Below are 20,190 nucleotides of genomic sequence, written 5' to 3'. Positions count from 1 at the left end.
TGTCTACAATAATTTAAATTGACAAAATATTAACACATAGCATTTATACAAAATGTTAACATTGTTTCCACAAAAAAATCAATCACTAATCTACATGCATAAGTTTTCACAATTATTTCTTACGAGTTCTCATATTTTGATCACAAGTTAGTGGTAACCGAACCTTAGAGTGGAGATCCGTGCTGTAAATTTCAAAACAATGTGATTAGTTTATTAATTAGCATACTGTGGAGTGGATCCTAACCGCATCAATTTGTGGCATCCAAAAACAAAATATGGTGCCACAGGGTTATAAAGGAAAAAATTCTAAAAACTTTGAAAAAAATGTTAATTTTACCATTGAATTTTAATTTTAAAATTTGGAGTTCGGTAATCATTTATTTTTAACATATTTGATTAGGCTCAAAAAAGAATTTTTTATTTTTTTGAATTGATGTTTTCCATGACATCCAGAAGATTGTGGTGTTGGATTGCAAATTTTATAATCCATATAGGCCCAATGACCCTTAATAAGATGTGAAATATTACTAAATTAGTTATGCTAGTTTAATTCATAAGGATGGTTTGTTCATTAACAAACTTGATAAATTAAGGGAGTTTTAGTAATAAAATTGCAACATATAGGTCTGCCCAGTAAAGCTCTCTTCAAAAAAATTTAGATTATTAAAAAATCCTTATAAATTTTAGAAATTTCTATGTGGGCTAAATTCTTAAGAAACTATTTTAAATTATTAGTAACTTATTAAGATTTTTAAAATTCTTATGAGGGCAATAAGAGGTTTTAGAACTTTTGTGGGGGCAAAGTCTTGAGAAATCAATTTTCCTCATAAATTACTAGTTACTCCTTGAGGTTTTATAAAGTCTTGTGGGGGCAACTACCCCCATTGCCCCACTGTAAATCCGCCCCTGATACAAAGCTAATGAGCATAGAAGCTAAAAAAAACCATGCCACATTTGATTTGATCAATAATAATTATTTTAATTTTCGATTTCAACTCCTCCCTTGAATCTAAGTCCATGGTTCTTGTAATTCAATTCGTGTTGCTTCTCCAATGATGATTACAAGAAGAGTAGTGGACATCGGGAAAGTTTATAAAGGCATTTCGGCAATCTGTCTAATTTTATCTTTGATCGTACCATTTAAAAAAAGGAAGGATCCCAAATAATCGATGTCAATTCTAATTACTGATTCACTCTAATATTGCTCAATCTTATGACTAACAAAGAAACGTTAATGTAATATATTATCAATAAATTCTTGGGGAATTTGAATTGATCTCCAGTAATTTCTTCTCCAATGAGAAGAAATGAGAATTGTGCTAATTTATTTTGAGAGGACAAGAAATGTGTTCGTTTATTAAAAACATAGACTGTCTATCTACATATCGATGATGATTATTTCATTTTAAAATTGGGTTGAGATCCCTAGATTGATGAAGGTGAATTCATATGTTCACACACAATCTCAACCGTATATATGTGAGATCCAATTGTTGAGATTTATCTTAGATATTCGTAATATATTCTCTGGATACATCTTTTATCCCAACTGTTGGATCTTACATGTACACGATTGAGATTGTGTGTGAACATATGAGTTCACTTTTCACAAGTCTCCATGAAGCTCAACCATTTAAAATTTGTTGTGCTATTATTGAAATTTAAATCATCTTTATTTTTAAAAAAATTTAGTGCCACACCAAATTTTACTTATTGATAAAATTAAATATGATACATCAACAGGGGCGGATTTACATTGGTGTCAATGGGGGCACTTGCCCTCACAGAATTTTCAAAGTTTATAAGGGACTATGAGTTATTAAGACAGATAACAACGACGGATAAAAACATCTATCACTATTGCCTTTATAATTAAATTCTTTACTCTTCTTCCCCCCAACCAAAAAAATAAAAATAAAAATTCATTCTTAATTTGCCCCCACGTGGGTGAGCCACGTGCCCACACGAGTACCCATGGGTTGTCCAAGACTTTCAGAATGGGATCTTGGATTTGGGTTTGGGCTTGTTGTTCTTAAAGGCCGAGTTTGCACCTCTTCTCTTCAGTCATATCCATAGTCTTAATGTCTGTTCTGGACAGAAGTTGTCTCTTCCAACGTTTTGTATCATCGATTTCTAGTAGTTTTCTCTGATTTTAAAAGATTAATTTTTTTGAAATTAAATACACAATAACGATTCGATAAACATATACACTAGCAGTACTACTTTGTGCATATGTGAAATGTTGTATCCTAGGAGATAGACATTCAAAGATTGTTAGCACCTTACTTAGGCAAAATCTGTCTTTAAGGCCATTGTGTCCAACCACACAAGCTTTGCACTTTTTTCAAGTCAATATTTTTAGTGTTTTTTTTTTTTCTTACACCACAAAGATCCCTATAAAATTGGATTTTTTATAATAAAAAATGATGTGTTATAAGTGAAATTTGGTGTGCCAATAGATTTTTTATATATTTAAATTAAGATAAAAGGAGTTTTTAGTAGGGTTTAATCTCACCTCCCAACGATGAGTTGCAGGTTACATCATCTTCTCACTCTCACCACTGCTTCAAATGGATTCAAATGTTCCTACACTCATTTTCACCCTTCTCGCATCAAATTTCCCGCCATTTCTGGCTCAAAATATTCAACAAGATTCGTCAACAGAGAGGAAAACACTATGGTTCTTCTTTCCACAACTCGATCTCGTCAGGTTTGCAAGATGAGTGGTTCAGGTAATAATCACTCTTTCATCTCACTGAATTTCTCTATAATTTCAAATATTTTCTCTTTACAGAACTCAATTAATGAAGGATTCAATTGTATTTTGATGGAATTTCAATCTGTGTTGTGTTTGATTAAAAAATCCCAATCTACAAAATCCGTTAGCTGGTTAGGGTTTGTTTGGTAATGTATTTTATTTTTTTACTTAAATATCTTTGGGTTACGTTTGAAGAATTGCTTTTTGCACCTAAGGAAGGCGGGCAGGTAACTTGCATTTTGTACAAATTCGTTAAAAATCAGAGCCGACTTAAATGAAATTTTTATTGTTCCTGTAAAAATGCTTTTATGAAACTTAAATTTTGTTACCAAACACTTCCTTAATAACGTTGCTTAAGAGAGATCAATCCATATTTGAAATTCATATCCCCTGTTTGGATTAGCTTCAATACCGGAACCAAAAACTCGTTTTGGCCGTTTTGATTTTAGGTGAATCTGGATTATGATTATGGAATAAATGTCTCTAAATTCTGAACCAAACAAGCCATCTGACTCTAGAATCGGATTCTTGCCCAAAATTGGATTGTAGAATCCTAACCAAGTGCCCCCGTAGTGTTCTAAAGGAGTTGGTTGAATTTGAAACTCAATTCCGAGGAGTAGAAGATATGTATTCTTATAATTAATGACACTCATTAGATTAAAGTAACAACTTGGTATTTTGGTTAAGTCTGTGAATGGTAATACCGTCAACCTGGGATCAAAACCCCACCTTTGTGAAAATGAAGCAGCAAAGAGAACATAAAGAATCACACAAACACAAGGATTTATGTGGTTCGGCAGTGTAACAAAATCCAATCACTCTATATTCTTCTGAATTACAGCCCTAGATATCTCTAGCAAAAACCAAGAGTAGAGAACATGTTTCTCTCTCCCAAAATTGGAAAACCCTAGACAACTTTCCCCAAAAAAATACACATATACCCCCCAAAAAACATTCGCCTCAGCGGCGTTGCCCTGGAACCCTCTTTGATATTATTTTGCCAAATAGAATGCAAGACATTTACACAACAATCTTCACCCTTATACCTATTGGAAATTTTTTTTTTTTTGTTGAAATAGCAAAATGACTGCAGATCCTGAAATCTCTGTGGTTGGGTTTGCAACCCAATTCCTAGGCTTCTTTTTTGTGCCACAGTGGTAGTTTCTTGATTTTTTTTCAAGTGTTTTTCCTCGTGGGCTTGTTATTCTTCACAGGCCTCTGTTCGTAATCCACAATGAAAAAAAAAATTGCTAGAATGCAACAGCTATAAATCATCAATCAGACTGATTAAGGAATCACGTTATTAGATAATGTTAGTTTCTTATAGTGATGGTTTTCGTAGATATGATATCGCAGTTGGAACTTGGAAGGCCTGAAGAAAAACGAAAACCAGACAAGCGTGTGAATGGAATATTCTGGATTCTACTTCTTAACCTTGGAGTTTATGCGGCCGATCATTGGTTTCATGTACTGTAGATCTTTTCCTTTATTTTGTTGATAAGTTGTGATAATAATATGTTTGTGTAATTGTTAAGAACTCCTGGGGCAGAGTAGTTTATGGGAACTTCTCTATATTCTTCATGTATTTTTCTTTTCGATGGGTTTGTTATTGGCCACCTAATATTGACATTGACACTTAAGAGTTGCCACCAGATATGATCCCTACTCCCAGGGGCAGTGTAGTTGGTCATCTCAACCACCGACTGTCCTTTATTTTAATATGATATTTATTTCAAAATAAATATAGAATATAAAATGGTGTGTACAATCTGTGAATGGAGCGTTGTAGTAACATAGATATGTAGAGAATTAATTTATCATGATCAAAAACTCAAATCTTCTCCTACCTATCAAAAAAATAAAAACTTGAACCTTCTCCTTCTTTGAAATTTGGTTTGTGAATTTGTTAGGGTTTAGGGAGTCTCATGTGTTTAGGATGTGACACACTTCATTGTGTGTGTGCAGGCAAACTGATGCAAATTTACATTTTGTTTACAGATTCAGGCGATCAAAACACTATACTTGTACCACAATTGGCCTGCTTGGTACCAGTTTGTGACTGCGACATTCTGTCATGCTAATTGGTGAAGACTATACACTGTTAAAGGATATCTTTTACACATATTTAAAAAATAAATATGAAAGAAGATTGTATGATCGAATAGAGAAGCATATGACTTGTCTTCTATGCTTGTTATTAAAAAAATGATTTTTTTATTTTTTTATTTTTTTTAATTTCTGACTTTATTATACACTTTCTTGCAAATATTTCTTCAACAGGAACCATCTTTCCAGTAATCTCTTCTTCTTGTACATTTTTGGTGAAGTTCTATCTTATCACTTATATTTGCGAAATTTTATTGATTGATGCCATTTGGTTCACAGAGATTCTAAATTGTTTTTGTTTCCTTCTGTGTTTTCCCCTATAGGTAAGCTGGTTGAAGAGGAGGAAGGAAACTTTGCATTGTGGACTTCTTATATTCTAACGGGCGCTGGAGCAAACGTTGTATCATGGTTGGTTCTCCCAAGAAATGCAGTTTCTGTTGGAGCCTCTGGTGCTGTTTTTGGACTCTTTGCTATTAGTGTACTTGTCAAGGTAGCTCACATCTTACTACTTAACTTCATCATCAGAAACAATCTAGGTAAATTTCTCAACGACTTGCACTGCTTCTTGCAGATCTGTTGGGACTGGAGGAAGATCCTTGAAGTACTTATACTGGGCCAATTTGTTATAAAGAAAGTAAGCTATACTATTCCTAGTGAAAATAAATGTGTTGATAACAATTCATGCATGTTAGTGATGGAAAATTTCAAAATTTTTTTTTTGATCGATAAAGATTTTTTATCGAAAAGACAAGAGGGGGTCGAGGTGACCAACCCAAATACGAAGAGGACCAACAAGACAAAAACGACAAAGCAAAAGAAAGAGAGAAACAAACAGAACTCGACCACCGAGTTAGTCTCGCTGTAACAAGCACACCCTATCCCAACGCACGACAAAGTCTTCAAAGAACACCCCCTTGAAATCCTTAAAAAGTTTGCTCCAAGAAAACATGATCTCCAAAACCCTTGAAAATTTCAAATTTGTGCAAAACTGGAAGGAAATTTTTTGTTAATTATCTAATGAACTTCCATGTTTGGAAATTTAATTGATGTCATTATCTATATGACAATTTCTTAGGATTAAGCTATCCTCAACTTTCTAAAGCAATAGTTTCCTTTGGCATGTAAATTGGACATCTTAGTTTCTGTCCCTTTGCTCAACATCTTAGTTTTTATCCGATTCAATTTCATGGAGAATGATTCACAGTTCAAAAAATCTTACTTGCTAAGTTTGTGCTGGAAATATTTAGAAAATTGAATGAGTAGGGTTTTCTCTTGTTGATTGTGGCAACCAAGGTATAGACTTTTGTGTCAACACAATGTTTCGATCAGGAGAAAAATCAAGATTGTCTCAACCAAAACATTATGAGACATTTCGCGAATGTTTTGGGTTTAATTATTTATTCCAGTCCTGATTAAAGCCTTAAATGTCTTGGCTAAAACATTTTGAACGGTACAAAACTTTAAAACATGGCGGTAACCACTCACGTGTTTTATGTTCATGCTTCTACTTTAGTATTGCCTTTTTTTTTTTTAATGTTTTTGGGGCATATCAGGTGATGGAAGCAGCACAAGCATCAACAGGATTGTCAGGGACATTTGGTGGAGGTTATGCCTTGCAGAATGTTAATCACATTGCACATCTCTCGGGTGCTCTAATTGGTGTAGGTCTTGTGTGGCTCCTTAGCAGGGTTCCTTCTCAATCTCCAGACCAAAAAGCATCAACTTTGAGTAGAAAAACTGACAGAAGAACTTGATCAACGGGTATAAAAAAATATTCTCTGAAGAAATTACCGATCAAATTCAAGGTTGCCACACTTATTATAACTATGTCATCAATTCTGTGTAACTTTATACGCTTTTGAAAATCTTTCATAGTGTATATGCACTAAAATCATTGACCACAAAGTGACTTGTACTGTTAGCAAAACCCGTCCAACAAGGAGGATTTTGATTTATGGTTTTTTATTTGTAGAGCAACCTTTGGATAAACCATAGTCCAAAGAATATAAATTGGAAAACTCTATCAATAGAGAGAGAAATGCTGATTGGTACATACTTTTAAAGGAGTGATGCCCTAATTGGTTATCATCACTATTCTTATCTTAAGCAATAGTAATAACTTGCTTCATAGATATTCCTAGTACTAGTAATAACTTGCTTCATAGATATTCCTAGTACATGTTATGACACATAATCATACTGGATACGTGTTATTTCTTCGTTTTGTTCAGTTATTTATAACTTGTGTTTTTTTTAGATAATGGTATCATTTCATTGCTACAGTGACTTGTAATAACACTTGAACATGGCGATTTTCCACGAGTTTATAACACTTATGTCTCGAGATAAAAGCATCTATGATTTTTTGCATACTCAAGTATACTCTCAATGTTACATGGAGTACTATTTCAAGTCTATTTAGCATATTTCTTTCCTATATTTGATACCTTTAAATTCCATTACGAAGATGTGATTGGATCAATTCATTAAACAAAAAAGATAAAAATCGAACCAAATATATTTCTCATGTACTCATAGGTGTTGTATTGAATTTGAATCAGATTTTGGATCAACTTATTGATTGACTACCTTCATTATGTTGTTACTAGCAAATGTGACTATTTTTTTTGTTTTAAATTTCCAAATCATTCCCACAAGAGATAACGAACCAATTTTTTATAATCCTTCCATATAAGGATTCATTTAACAAGGTTCTTCCACAATGTGAACAAGTATATCATATGGTCGATCTTAAGCTTTAAAAAACGGTTCTTTGGTATTGTATTATGGATGAGCCGTGCTAAACTGAGTGAAAAAAGACACTTAAATATACTGAACACATGGAAAAAAGAAGTCTATGGTTTTGTGCACATTCCACGTCAGTTGAGCTTATTTGAGTATCTTTTTTCAAATTAGTTTAGTATTATTCTTTACAGATTTACCTCTTGAGATGCCCATGTTTCCAAACTGATGACATACTAAGATTTTGTCTTTTTATTTTTATTTTTTTATAAATAGATCAATTATATTAAAATGAACCGACCCGTTGAGATAACCACAAAAAACCAAAAAAATGGACTACCAAAGCAAAAGAAAGTTAGTTTAAGCACAAATGATCTCATTTAAACACAAAATCATCGAAAAACACTCATTTGAAATCCAAATCCAGCTTGCTCTAGTAAAATAAGTTCTTTTAATCTTCATAGCCTGCTTTCTCGCCACGTTACCTACCATACGGCAGAGGGGATGATGGACCAAAGGTACCTTTTCATACGGAAGAATGTGTTAAAGTTCCACTCTTGACAAAGTGACATGACTGAGTTTGGATACTGCTTGACAGTGTACAGAGAACCGTAGATTTCCTGCCTTGTATCTCGAAGTAAAAAAATCTATGGTTATCTGGACACTGCCAAGTCAGTGCAATGTCCAACGAAGTCAGTGTAGAACGACGCTTTGTCATTTAAGCTCGAAATGAGGTCATTTGACATAAAAAATGCTGAAGTGACTTGAAATAACACTTGAAGTAACAATACCAGAGACGGAAATGAGCAGAAAGGCGGTTTACAAGGTAAATAGTAAGATTGTCACTTTCTGTTCCTCAATCATATATAGATTTGCATCTTTACTATTAAATAACAAGCAATCCATGGCCTTGTCTGGTGCAACCCTTCCTCAAGCTTAATAGAGAGAAACCAAAGCCCTAGAACCCTCTCAGATTGAAACCCAGATCCAATATTAATTAGGAGAAGCTAGCCAAAACCCAATATAAATTATGAAAGAATCTCTGGACAAGATTGAAGTACCCTAGAAGATTTGCATGGAAAAGATTTCCCAGCCTAATAAAAAGCAATCTTTAATGCATAAAATCAGTAGTTTTAAAAGATGGTTTGAATAAAAATGGTTCAAACACAAAAATCCCAGTTCAGACTTTACGGGTTTTCATCAAGTATTCCATGATTAGTGTAGTCTCACATGCAATTAGTTTAATAATCTGTAAAATGCGTCAATATTGACTAGTGATGCTGTATATACTGTCTTTGGTTGGGGTGGGTGGGATTAGTTACTAACACCTTCCAATTCCATAGTCTGATTTCCAAACCATAGATTTAGGTTTAGACCAAATTCCTCAATTCTGAAACGAAGAGTCAAATTCAGTTCCTATATCATGAATCTAGGTGATGACTTTAATCATGTTCCAATATCATAAAACGGATCAAAACAACATTCAAAAACCGAAAACCAATCTGATAGAGATCAGGATCAACTTGTGGGGGTGAGATCTGACCTAGGCTTCGACCATTAAACTGCATACTAACTGGAGTGTTAAGAGTGTCTACAACAGGTACCCCAATGGAAAGGAGTTCAAGAGGAGGAAGAAGAAGAAGATAAGAGTGTGTACTTGTCCAGAAAATTTTCCATCACTAGTGTTTTTCTTAATTCATGGCTACCCTCAATGTTCTATCAAAATGTCCAAATATATATATATATATATATATATATATATATATATATATATATATATATATATATATATATATATATACTTTCTAATTGGTCAGTTGACTTGATGAGGGGCCTGGTGAACCCAATCGACTTTAAGGCATTATGTCCATAAAATGTGTTAATATTTGTTTGTTAAAACAGGGGAGGTAACACTTGAGAAACTTGATGGTACTTATGTAATATTTTTAAATTAATTAAATAATATTTTTCCAAAAATAATCGTTGTGATTCCCTAGTTAGACAGAGACTCATCGTTGTGATTCCTTAGGTTGCCCGTTGCACAGTTCTAGAGCAACACCAACCTCTAAGATCATTGGGCTTAGACCCATAGCTCAGTTGGTTTGACACATTGCGAAGCATCTTTGAGGTTGTGGTTACAAGTCTAGCTTACCCGTCTGAAGAAGAAGAAGAAAAACCCTCCAAGATCATTAGCACTCGAACTCTCAATCAGAAGAGGACAACCCAATAAACACCAACATATCCAATAAAGATAAATTCACATCTTCGAAGCGCTTCAAACTACATTGGGGATGCACTCTACATTCTCAAAAATGGAATTTTTATGGCTTTTCAACTCATAAAAAAATACCTATGCCACATCATAAATAGTATATTTAATCACATTTTAATTCTATCTGCACACACATTGTGACGGATAACAAAGATACTATTAAAGGGAAAGGAATATCCGACTCATTTTACCTCCACTCATGGCCTGAAATTAATGGGAACATGTGTTACAATGTAACATTAACTGGAGATTTCAACAAAGATGGCTACATAAACAAGGCCAAAAGTAATGCTCTCATGATTTGTGGCTTATGAGTTCTTAATTGGATTCATTTACTTTGATTTCTTTTCTTACCAAATTTTCAAACAAGAAGAACCCCAACAAAAAACTAAATTCATCACTTAATTTGCTTCAACATAAACAAAGACAGAAACAGAAAGAGAGAGTGAGACCTGTAATATGGGTGGGTTTCTTTATGTATTTGGGGTCCTCTCATATATACCCTTCAACTAATATGGGTTCTTCTTTCTCTTCCTCATCTCTATCAAATTTGTCATCTTTTTCACCGATCTCCAAACCTTGTAATCCATCGACACAAGCTTTTTTACCTCTCTCAAAATCAACCTCTGTTACCTCAGAACCCAAGAACCTATCTGAACCCTCCTCTCCACCATTCTCAGCACCAGTGACACCAACAACAACCTCATCACCAAGCACTTCAGGCAAACCACCTCCCTTTACATTTGCACATGGTGCGGGTGAACCGGGTTCGAGATCAATCCCAATGAGCGAATCGCACAATTCTCCCTCGGTTGGACCGGGATCTTCAACATAATCCTTGGAGTCACCATTGCCATCAACTGTAGTAATCAAGGATCGTATGGAGTTTGCAGCCTTGAAGAAAGCCTCTTTAATGGCTTCGGGCGGAAGAGCACAGTCTTCTAGCCCTGCGTCCTCTAGCCTCGGCGGCCTTATCGTCTCCAGCAAACTCTTTCCCTCTTTCGCAGCATCCATAATTTCTGCAAATCGAATGCTTGAGAGCGTAAGAAAAACTCTAGAAACCCTAATCTGTTGCAGAACCTGAACCCTACAATTTCTTAGCTCACGATTTGATCTCTCTTTCGTTTGATAACGAAACAGAATATAAATTGCTCGAAAGAGGGGCGACAAGTTGACACTATCAAACATTGATGTTTTCGTCAAGATATACGAATGAAATCTATGGTTCTGCATACTGACACGTCATCGAAATGTTGACCAAAGTGTCTAAAGAAGTCTGCTCAGCATTTTATTCTAAAGTGACTCAGAATCGAACCTCATATCACACTTCTTGACGTGAAAGTGTATGGGAACCATAGATGGTTTTCATGGAGATACTTGTGAAAAAGAATCTGTGGTTCTTATTCACTTTCTTACGAGACGCAAGAGACACTTGGCTTATTTCACTACTTTTAATTGGGTGTGGACCCAACCGATCTTAGTGACGAGAAAAATCAACGTAGGTTAGGGTATTAAAGTCATTTTACCTAGTATTCCATAGCAGACCTAGGTCAAGGAGCATGTCATCAGTTTGAAAACACGAGGGCTTCTCATATAATCACCAACATGTGGAGGGTATATGTCTAAATCAACCAAAATAATTAACTAGATAAATAACGCACAGTGCAATTAACTAGAAAAAAAAAAAAAGAGAAAAATCTCGGGTTCTGTGATTGCGGTTGGAGAGAAAATCAGTTGCGTCTCCTTCCTCGTTTTCCCTTCTAGGGTTTCGAAGAACCTGAAGAAATCTCTCTTTAGGTTTCTGAGAATCGAAACTATTTCTCTTTCCCTCACACACTATGGTCTGTGCTTCTCTTTCAATCTTATCTTCCTCATCTTCGTTTCCGGCCAATTCCAACAACGATTTACCTTCTGCAACTACTTCAACAAGATTTAGATCCTTCAACTACTCGAAACGAAAACCTAAATATCTAAAACCAGTTATTCTGAAAATTGGAGCTTCTTTGAATCAATCAGTCGTAGACGATGGTCCCGCGGATCAGTTTCTCGACAACAATTCGATCGCAGATTTCATGAGATTCAGAAAAGGGAGCGGAGAGAGCAATGGAGAGTTGCAGACTGCTGTTGTCAGCTACAGAAAGAAGTTTCCGTGGTCTCTTCTTCAACCTTTTCTTCAGGTGCACGTGAAAATTTTCATTCTCTTTGATTTGTTCAATTACAATTTCTTATAAAGCTGATATCTGTAATCGGTTGATGGGGTTTTGTTTTGTAAAATATTGGAATTTCTCTTGTGCAGGTCGATTTGGTGTCGACAATCCACATTGCGGATGAAAAGTATGTTGGTTTACTTAATTCTAATTGCTTCTCCTTCGGTAGTAGATTGAGACTTATGTCGTAATTAAGCTTTAGATTGGAGTTTCATATCGTTTGTGTAAATTCTTCTTTCCTGTTTGGTTTACTGTGTTCTGCTTGAAGAAAGATTGTTTTTTTTTTTTTCAACACTTTTCAAGCAAAAAAGGAAAAGAAAAGGAGAGTATTTTTTTGTCGTGCAAACAGGCTCTTCATCTTAGTTGTTTGGGATGGGCCTTGTGTTTTGATGAGTCTCTGCTCAGTCCTGGGTTTTCCTTGTTAATTTCTGTTTTGATTGATAGTGATTGGTTTGTGATTAACAAACAAAAGAAAAAACTTGGTGTTCGACCTTTAATATTTACTTCTTATGCATTTAGAACCAACCTCTTGTCTGGTGTTAGAACATATTTATATGAGTCGGTGCTTAATGTTTTGATGCATCTCTGATATTGTAGAAACTTTTATTTTTGACAGAAAGAAAAGGGCAAATTTATTAATGAGAAAAAAAAAGGAAAACAAAGAAAGTGAGGCCAAGCTGGCCACCAAACAACAATGATACAACAAACTTAACAAAGGGCGAAGAAGGAAAACAAAAACAACACTAAGAAGTACAAAATAAATCCCATCTAAAAAAAAATTGGTCCCTTGAACTCTTCCAAAGCTTTACTCCAGGAGAAAATCAGTCCTAAAATTTTGAAAATGACCATATGCAGGTTTTGCTTTCTTCCTTCAAAGACCCTATTATTATGGTCCTTCCAAATTCCCCAACAAACTGCAAAAAGGAGTCAAAGACCACGAGATTCTAATTTTGGAAGAGCCACCACTAAGGACCCAACTTTGGAAAAAGAGAAAAGACTGAAAACGGAAAACACCAAGACAACTTGAATAATGATGGAAAATAGGCCCAAATCTTTGTGATAAAAGAGCAATGGGAGATTTGGTCTCATTTCTTTTTGTTGTAAAACACACATTGGGTATTTTCTAAGACTATTATGAAATTAATCCGAAATTGTTTCACACATTTGGTGTAAGGTCTTCTGTGAGTTATAATGGGTATTTTTTGAGGATTCCTATATAAATGGGGTAAGATATGTGGAGTGTTGTTCCCACGTCCTAGGTTCAAAACCCCTTGTATTGAAACTTCATGTGCTAACCACTAACCCTATACCTATAAAAAAATGTAAATTTTAAAAGATCTCTTTTTATCTACATTTATTTTTGTAAATCCATATAATAAAGCACAATGGTAGTGTCCCCCCCCTCTTTCTCCAAGTAACAAGACCCTTTATCAGATGGAATGCGTGGGAGCTTATACTTTTTCATCTTTAATTATCTTCACCCATCTTAATCATGTTTACACCACACCTCAACTTGTCCAAAAACCAATTTATTTCCTAATTTTCTCTTAGGGACAATATAGCATTTTGGATTTGTATGCTATTGAGTTTTCTTTTGTACTTTTTCATGTTTTCTTTGCTTTTGAGGGTTTGTTTTATTAATTTTTGAAATTCTAGCTTTAACATGTTAAGTTCAACTTGCAGGTACTTTACAATCCTTCAGAAGGAACTTGAAACCTATGACTGTGTCCTTTATGAGATGGTGGCCAGCAGAGAGAGTTTAGAAAATAGAAGAAACCCAGCTGCTATTAAAAGGCTGAAAGGTTCACGCTCTCGGGGATTTAATATTCTTGGATGCATTCAGCGACAGATGGCTCGACTTCTTATGCTTGATTTCCAATTGGACTGTCTTGATTACCAGGGTGAAAATTGGTACCATGCGGACCTTGATTTTGAAACCTTCAAGTTACTTCAGGTACTACTTATTTTTCCCTTACTTGCTAGTCTTCATATTCAAAGTCTTTTTGTACCTTGGTTCATATAGGTTCCAAAAATGCTGAACTATTTTCAATTCATGGAATGACAAAAGTTTCACTTTTCTCTTTTGTTACTGCCAGTTACTAGAATGTGGCAGTATCAAAATTTTCTCTCCATACAAATTATGTACCCTAACATTTCCCTTTATCACCATACTTTCAAGCTTTCATACCTTCTTTTATTATTCGTTTTGCATGCAAAGAACATTTTCTTCTCTGTTATGTTCATGGGGAGTACTCTATCTGTCAGTTTTTAATTGGAGAACATTATACTACTCTGTCCTTTATTTCAGCTTGAAAGAGGTGAGAGCTTCTTCTCATTTGCAAGAGATATGACTCTCAAATCTACAAAAGCCATGATCCAACCAGTTTCTATCCCAGGAGATCTTAGTCCTTGGAGATCCAAACTATTATGGGCTTCCCGTGTGCTACCTATGCCACTTATCGGCCTATTTATAATTGGTAGCGTCTGCGCTGATGTGGGGAACCAAGCATCTGAATATCCAGAGATAGAAGCATTGGGTAGACTTGATTTCGGTGCTGCAATGAAGGTCTTCTTGGCAAAGCGGCTAACCACTGAGTAAGTCCACACCAATCTTTTCTGATCTTGGAACTTATATTCCAACTGAAGGCAATTCTATTCATGGAGAATAGTTTGGTGGTTCACACAGGAGGGATAATTCTGAATTTCACATCATGATCATTTTTTTACTAATTCAAAGACCTGAAAGTGAATTCCGAACATTGTCAAATATTAGATTCTAACTTTCATATGGTATCACCATCATTCTATTTCTTCTATGTCACAGTCTATAATCTTTGCCATGATGTAGTCAGCTTCTGTTGACATTTGTTAACTACCACTATTGTTATTTGTATGGTCATCATTATTTTCCCCGAGTAAAGTGTGAACTTCTGAAATCTTGTGTGACCAAACTGGAATCCCAGGATTGCAAGTGATGAGTCCAGTTTGAGACACAAATTTCTTTTATTATTAAATATCTAGCTAATTTGTTGCAGGATTATAGCATTTTTTCATCATCGTCACCAAAGCCTTATTCTAAGTACTTGGGCTTAGCCATTTAATTATTTCTTTCTATCCGTTATTTAAGCTGGACTTGAACCCATGACCTCGAAGTTGGATTGCAATGTGTCAAACCAACTGAACTACGGGTCTTAGCCCTTTTTTTTTTTTTCTTCTATCAGTTATTATTATTACTGGTTCTGCCTATTGAACTGTGACACAAATTAATATTCCAATCTCAACAGAGACGACGTCTTTGCATTTACCCCACAGATTGAATTAGGCATGCCCCTTTTCTTGCATTTCGTGTACCGCTCAATTGTATCATGAGCAATGGGACCCAGATACTGTAATATGGCCAACAGCTACCTTTTACTTGTATTTATTATTTCCTTGTACCGCATGTACACTTCTAAGTTATTATTATCTCACTAACTGTTAGACTTAGTTCCTAAAAGTGCCCTTTTTCTTCTGTAAATAAAATATATCAACAGCTTATTATGATATACTTTGCAGCATTAGAAGTTTCATTATATTTGATATCATTTCCTCTTGTGAAGGGCGGTGATGGTATTCACATATTGGAGGAGATACCAGTGTTTCTATGCTTTGAAAGACAAAACAAAATATAGTATCTACTTATTGGATGAGACCTATGTCTGTATCCACGTCCTAGATATTGCCATATATTATTGATTGTGTGCCTTTTTGAAATGATCCGTATTGTCTTGTGGTTCTAATATTTTCTCAGGGAAGTGATGTAAATGTATTGCTTGTGAAGTTTCACACAGGTAACAGCAGATGTAGAGGAGACATCTGTTATCATTGGCGAGAGAAATAGAGTTGCAACAGAAGCATTGCGGAGAGCAATGGATGACGGACACAATAAGATTGCAATATTATATGGGGGTGGGCATATGCCAGATTTGGGCAGGCGGTTACGGGAAGATTTTGATCTAATCCCCTCTCAGGTGCGGTGGGTAACAGCTTGGTCTATAATGAATCGGGAGCTTGAGAGCCAGTCCCTTCCATTCCTGAAGGCGTTGGCTAAAGTATCAGGGTGGCCGCTAAACAGGTACCAGACTCTGGCACTACTGCTCTTCTCTTCAGTCCTTGCTGTGGATCTCTGGTTTTGGGAGCTCTTTTTCGGCACCGCATTGAACTGGGTTTCTCAGACTGCTTCAGATATCAGACTATTTGCTGAGAATGCACAGGTTTGATAATCTCCACATTGTGTTGTCAATTTGTGTAATTGTAACAGAAGGGGTAAGCAGTCTGTCTGTCTGTACACGACTGTAAATATTTATTACAACTTCAGGACCAGGAAATTGAATTGAAATATAAAAAGATGAAGAAGATTGGCTACACTACACGATCTGAATGATATCAACCACACTAGCCTTCCACTTATGGATGTGAGTGAGTACCACAGCCATTTGATAAGAGACCATATCATTGCTGGTAGTGGAATGATATGAGACACAAGGGCCTTGGGTTTCATCCAAGTATCATTCATGGTAGAATCATTCTGCCATCGAGCACTGGTGGCAGCTCAGTCCGGCCTAATCTGTGTGCCTGTGTTCTGGAAAATGTGATTTTTGAGTAACATCTCGATATACATGGAGATGATATTAGTGATGGGTTAGAAATGTTAAATGACCGATTGGTTCAAAGTAGCAGTAGATCTGAGATCTTAGGTTCTTGGAGGTAAGAAATCAGACTTGGAATTTGATGAACAATTATATTTATCCAAGCGTGTGTTATGTTGTTTATAGTTAGAGAGGTTGGATCCACAGATCATGATACATCCACATCGAAATTCTCTCCAACTCTCCAAAACAAAGACTACCCTTCACTTCCTCATTAGATCTTTCTAAATAAACCGACTGTCCATTTCTCTCATTAATTTGTGTTGGAGGTAGTGAGATGCTGGCAAATGCATAGAGCTCCGTTGGTACAGATTTTAATTTAATATATATTAATCAATCAAAGCTCAGAAGGGCGGTAAACCTATTTTGGTATTTATTTATTTTTCCAAGTCAGAATTATTTTTTTTCCAAGCCAGATGTTTGCTATACTGGCATTAAACTAAATTATCTTGATAACTTTCTTGTTTTCAAATTTATGGAAATCAACTATTTTTCCAAAGTTTCAATTTGGCTGAATTATAGACCTTAAACCATTAATGTAGACCTGGTTTTTTCAAAAACAATTATTGAAAGAAAAATAAAAAAAGAAATTGTTGAGGTTACTCCGTGATTTGAGTACTCATGGAATCAACTGCTGCAAATACGAGTCTCGTCAGGCTAAGACCAAAATTGTTCCAATTCAGGGGCACATCAACCAATGCTCTTACCATGGCATATTTCTGTGCAAAAGTAAAAGAGAGCTACAATTGGCACCCCAATTCTCTTACCATAGTAAGAAGAAAATAAGTGAACTATTAAGAATAAGTAAAACTTTGGATGCCAAACTTTTTTACTAGATTTTATTTTTGGGTGTTTGGGATTTTATATGAGCCTAATCAAAATTGATTCTGAATAAGATTTGTAATGTTGAGTCAAACCTTGTAAGATTTGAAGAGGGTGTTTTAATCTTTAATTGGGTGTGATAAATAATTTGAGAAATTGGGGTGTAATAAGTAAATGCTGGGGGTGCCACCAATAGCAGCTCTAAAGATAAAAAGGAAAAACAGAGACATCACTACGTATAGCCCAAAGAAAAATGACAAAAGTCGTGATATTAAGGTTTGATTATGGTTGCCAATGACCAAATCCATGATGGAACCAAGTCATTGAACAATCGTACACCCCATCTCATCCCAAAAATCTGGAACCAAGTCATTGAACAATCGTACACCCCATCTCATCCCAAAAATCTGGAACCAAGTCATTGAACAATCGTACACCCCATCTCATCCCAAAAGTCTGCTTGGACCTCGTTCGGAGAGGACACTCACTCCACCTCCTCACTTATTACTAAAAGTTGGGGAAAACTTGCAAAACAAACCTCATACTTCATACTGAATTTGTAAACCTTAACATTTCATCTCTTACCCAAAAAGATGGGTCACTAACATGGTTTTAAAACTCGTTTTGATGACTTGTCCATGAACGAGTTTTCTGATATGTTTGATGTTTGAGTCATCTCGTTTAACAATGGGATTTAATCCATGGAACTTTTTTTGGGGTTGGTAGTGACCATGGTTTTAAATCTCATCTGATTCGTGTCTCATTCACGTATAATTCAGCTAAGAATAATTTCTGGCTGTAAAATAATTAGCAGGAATCGAAGGACCAATACACTTATCATCCATACCCAACCCAACAAACAAATCCAAGAAGACAATGCATATAAAATGAGCTGGTATACATCCTTAAAAAATTGTAGACAAAGCTTGTCTTATAAAATCTATTGAGAACAAGCGGGATTTGAATAAGAAAAGAAATATCCCTGTTTTTTATATATGATGTGCAACTTGACTGTGGAACGCACATGTACATCACAATAGCCATGGGGGCCTTATGAAACCTTCCAACACCCTAAAAGAAAGGTCAATAAAAAAAGCTAATTACATGTACATCACACTTCTAATTTCCACTCTTAAATTTATTGATTCTACTCCAACTTTCAACCACATCAATTCCCATCCATTGGAACCCACATGTACTATCAACACTTTATTTCCTAATTATGGTTTGTTAGATCCCGGACAATGTCATTGGGAAATCTGCTTAAATCAATATTTCAGTATCATTTCCCAAATGTCTATGAATCCAACATTTTTATTTACCCAATTATGGTTTTGTTAACTCATGCACAATAATCATCAGGAATCTACTCATATCAATATTTCTAACGTCATTTCACAAATGCCTGTGAATCAAGCATTTTGATTCTACCATCTTACACTCATTCATTCAAAATTGCAGACAACTTGATTAAAACAGAAGTTAAACGACACAAGTGAACTTGCATAATCACACAAGCAAATAGACCAACATTGTAACATTGATGCAAACTCAATGTATCCAAATAAATAGCAAAAAACAAAATATGTAAAATTCAGCTTATATATTAAAATGAAAATCCGATTCTCGAAGAAACTGACATAGTCATTGTAAAATCTCCAAAATAAGATAACATCCAAAGCAACAATCATTAAACAGATAATCCAAAACTCATTTCTAACAATAAAACTACCTAAAACGGCCCTTCAATTTAAGATGCGGCAGCACCCTTCTTCCTTGGAGCAGCTTCCGTACCTAAATCCAAAACAAACATAAAAATAAATAAACTAAAATTCAAAAAAAGAAAAAAAGATCTGATAATTAAAAAACATGTTACCTTCTCTAAAATTGCTCTTGAATCTGCGGGGAACATGGCGGAGATACTTCATCCGACCTGTTCCAGTCGTCTTCCTCCTAATAGCTTTAACGCTCCAGTTATCTAAATTCATAATTAAAACAGTAAAAAAAACAATATTTAAGTAAAACGATCGATAGAACGAATCAAACATAAAATCGGATCAACAAATACGGAAAAAAAAAAAATTGAAAATTGAAAATTGAAAGAGAGAATACGAATCGAGGAGAACGATTAGATCGATCTGGTGGCGAACTTACATTTCCTGATCCGGCTGGCAGGATAACCACAAGCAGCGCATCTGCTCTTCTGAAGATGAAAGCTTCGGCGACCACACCTCACACAGAGTGTATGAGTTTTGTTCCTCCTCTTCCCGAAGCTTCCTGTTCCTTTACCCTGGACAGATCAAATCAAACTCGTTTCAGTGATCATTAAAGCTACAGAAATTCACAGAAAGAGATATACAGAGAGGAAAAATCTAGGGTTCGATTTACAGATCTGTAGCTACTAGCAAGAGAGAGAGAATTACCATTTCTGCAGTCGAGGAAAAAACCCTACCTTCGTATCTCTTTATCAGAAATCCAAAATACGAAAGATGTTGGGTATTTATAGTGGGACGGATTCTCTTAGGGTTTTAGGGTTGGAGACTGGTCATCGGTTTTACAACTCGTCCGAGACCGAGACGTATCGCTCGAGTTAAC

At 35.3% G+C, this 20,190-nt stretch overlaps 4 protein-coding genes across 4 annotated transcripts; 2 read left to right on the top strand and 2 right to left on the bottom strand.

The window, feature by feature from the left end:
- Nucleotides 1-2,492: 2,492 nt before the first annotated feature.
- On the top strand, nt 2,493-6,927 carry LOC147412050 (Rhomboid-related intramembrane serine protease family protein). The gene is made up of 7 exons (XM_086455546.1): nt 2,493-2,732; nt 4,101-4,225; nt 4,757-4,842; nt 5,039-5,079; nt 5,188-5,354; nt 5,436-5,498; nt 6,418-6,927. The coding sequence occupies exons 1-7, from the start codon at nt 2,525-2,527 to the stop codon at nt 6,616-6,618; spliced, it is 891 nt and encodes a 296-aa protein (XP_086311672.1). The 5' UTR covers nt 2,493-2,524; the 3' UTR covers nt 6,619-6,927.
- A 3,323-nt stretch (nt 6,928-10,250) lies between these two features.
- LOC147412049 (uncharacterized) lies at nt 10,251-11,056 on the bottom strand. The gene has a single exon (XM_086455558.1). It carries the CDS (start codon nt 10,890-10,892, stop codon nt 10,371-10,373), a length of 522 nt encoding a protein of 173 aa, XP_086311684.1. The 5' UTR covers nt 10,893-11,056; the 3' UTR covers nt 10,251-10,370.
- Nucleotides 11,057-11,555: 499 nt separating this feature from the next.
- On the top strand, nt 11,556-16,491 carry LOC147412048 (thermosome subunit gamma). The gene is made up of 5 exons (XM_086455523.1): nt 11,556-12,055; nt 12,175-12,212; nt 13,769-14,039; nt 14,394-14,680; nt 15,906-16,491. The coding sequence occupies exons 1-5, from the start codon at nt 11,717-11,719 to the stop codon at nt 16,342-16,344; spliced, it is 1,374 nt and encodes a 457-aa protein (XP_086311649.1). The 5' UTR covers nt 11,556-11,716; the 3' UTR covers nt 16,345-16,491.
- Nucleotides 16,492-19,181: 2,690 nt separating this feature from the next.
- On the bottom strand, nt 19,182-20,147 carry LOC147412047 (large ribosomal subunit protein eL37x). The gene is made up of 4 exons (XM_086455535.1): nt 20,019-20,147; nt 19,750-19,885; nt 19,472-19,573; nt 19,182-19,389 (listed from the first exon to the last, which is right to left on the bottom strand). Exons 1-4 carry the CDS (start codon nt 20,019-20,021, stop codon nt 19,346-19,348), a joined length of 285 nt encoding a protein of 94 aa, XP_086311661.1. The 5' UTR covers nt 20,022-20,147; the 3' UTR covers nt 19,182-19,345.
- Nucleotides 20,148-20,190: the final 43 nt, after the last annotated feature.

The sequence above is a fragment of the Akebia trifoliata genome, chromosome 1 (genome assembly GCF_017979445.1).
Source record: "Akebia trifoliata isolate Shusen 1 chromosome 1, ASM1797944v1, whole genome shotgun sequence".
NCBI classification, from domain to species: domain Eukaryota; kingdom Viridiplantae; phylum Streptophyta; class Magnoliopsida; order Ranunculales; family Lardizabalaceae; genus Akebia; species Akebia trifoliata.
This window is presented reverse-complemented; position numbering and strand designations above follow the sequence as displayed.

Bases quoted from the DNA above. Each gene is read 5' to 3' on its own strand.
- LOC147412050 (XM_086455546.1), top strand. From the start codon at position 2,525: ATGAGTTGCAGGTTACATCATCTTCTCACTCTCACCACTGCTTCAAAT. The intron at 4,843-5,038 runs GTGAAGACTATA...TTTCTTCAACAG, and splicing joins ACATTCTGTCATGCTAATTG to GAACCATCTTTCCAGTAATC. The intron at 5,355-5,435 runs GTAGCTCACATC...TGCTTCTTGCAG, and splicing joins CTATTAGTGTACTTGTCAAG to ATCTGTTGGGACTGGAGGAA.
- LOC147412049 (XM_086455558.1), bottom strand. From the start codon at position 10,892: ATGGATGCTGCGAAAGAGGGAAAGAGTTTGCTGGAGACGATAAGGCCG.
- LOC147412048 (XM_086455523.1), top strand. From the start codon at position 11,717: ATGGTCTGTGCTTCTCTTTCAATCTTATCTTCCTCATCTTCGTTTCCG. The intron at 14,040-14,393 runs GTACTACTTATT...CCTTTATTTCAG, and splicing joins AAACCTTCAAGTTACTTCAG to CTTGAAAGAGGTGAGAGCTT. The intron at 14,681-15,905 runs GTAAGTCCACAC...TTGCTTGTGAAG, and splicing joins GCAAAGCGGCTAACCACTGA to TTTCACACAGGTAACAGCAG.
- LOC147412047 (XM_086455535.1), bottom strand. The intron at 19,574-19,749 runs GTAAGTTCGCCA...TTATGAATTTAG, and splicing joins TGCCAGCCGGATCAGGAAAT to ATAACTGGAGCGTTAAAGCT. The intron at 19,390-19,471 runs GTAACATGTTTT...TTTTGGATTTAG, and splicing joins CAAGAGCAATTTTAGAGAAG to GTACGGAAGCTGCTCCAAGG.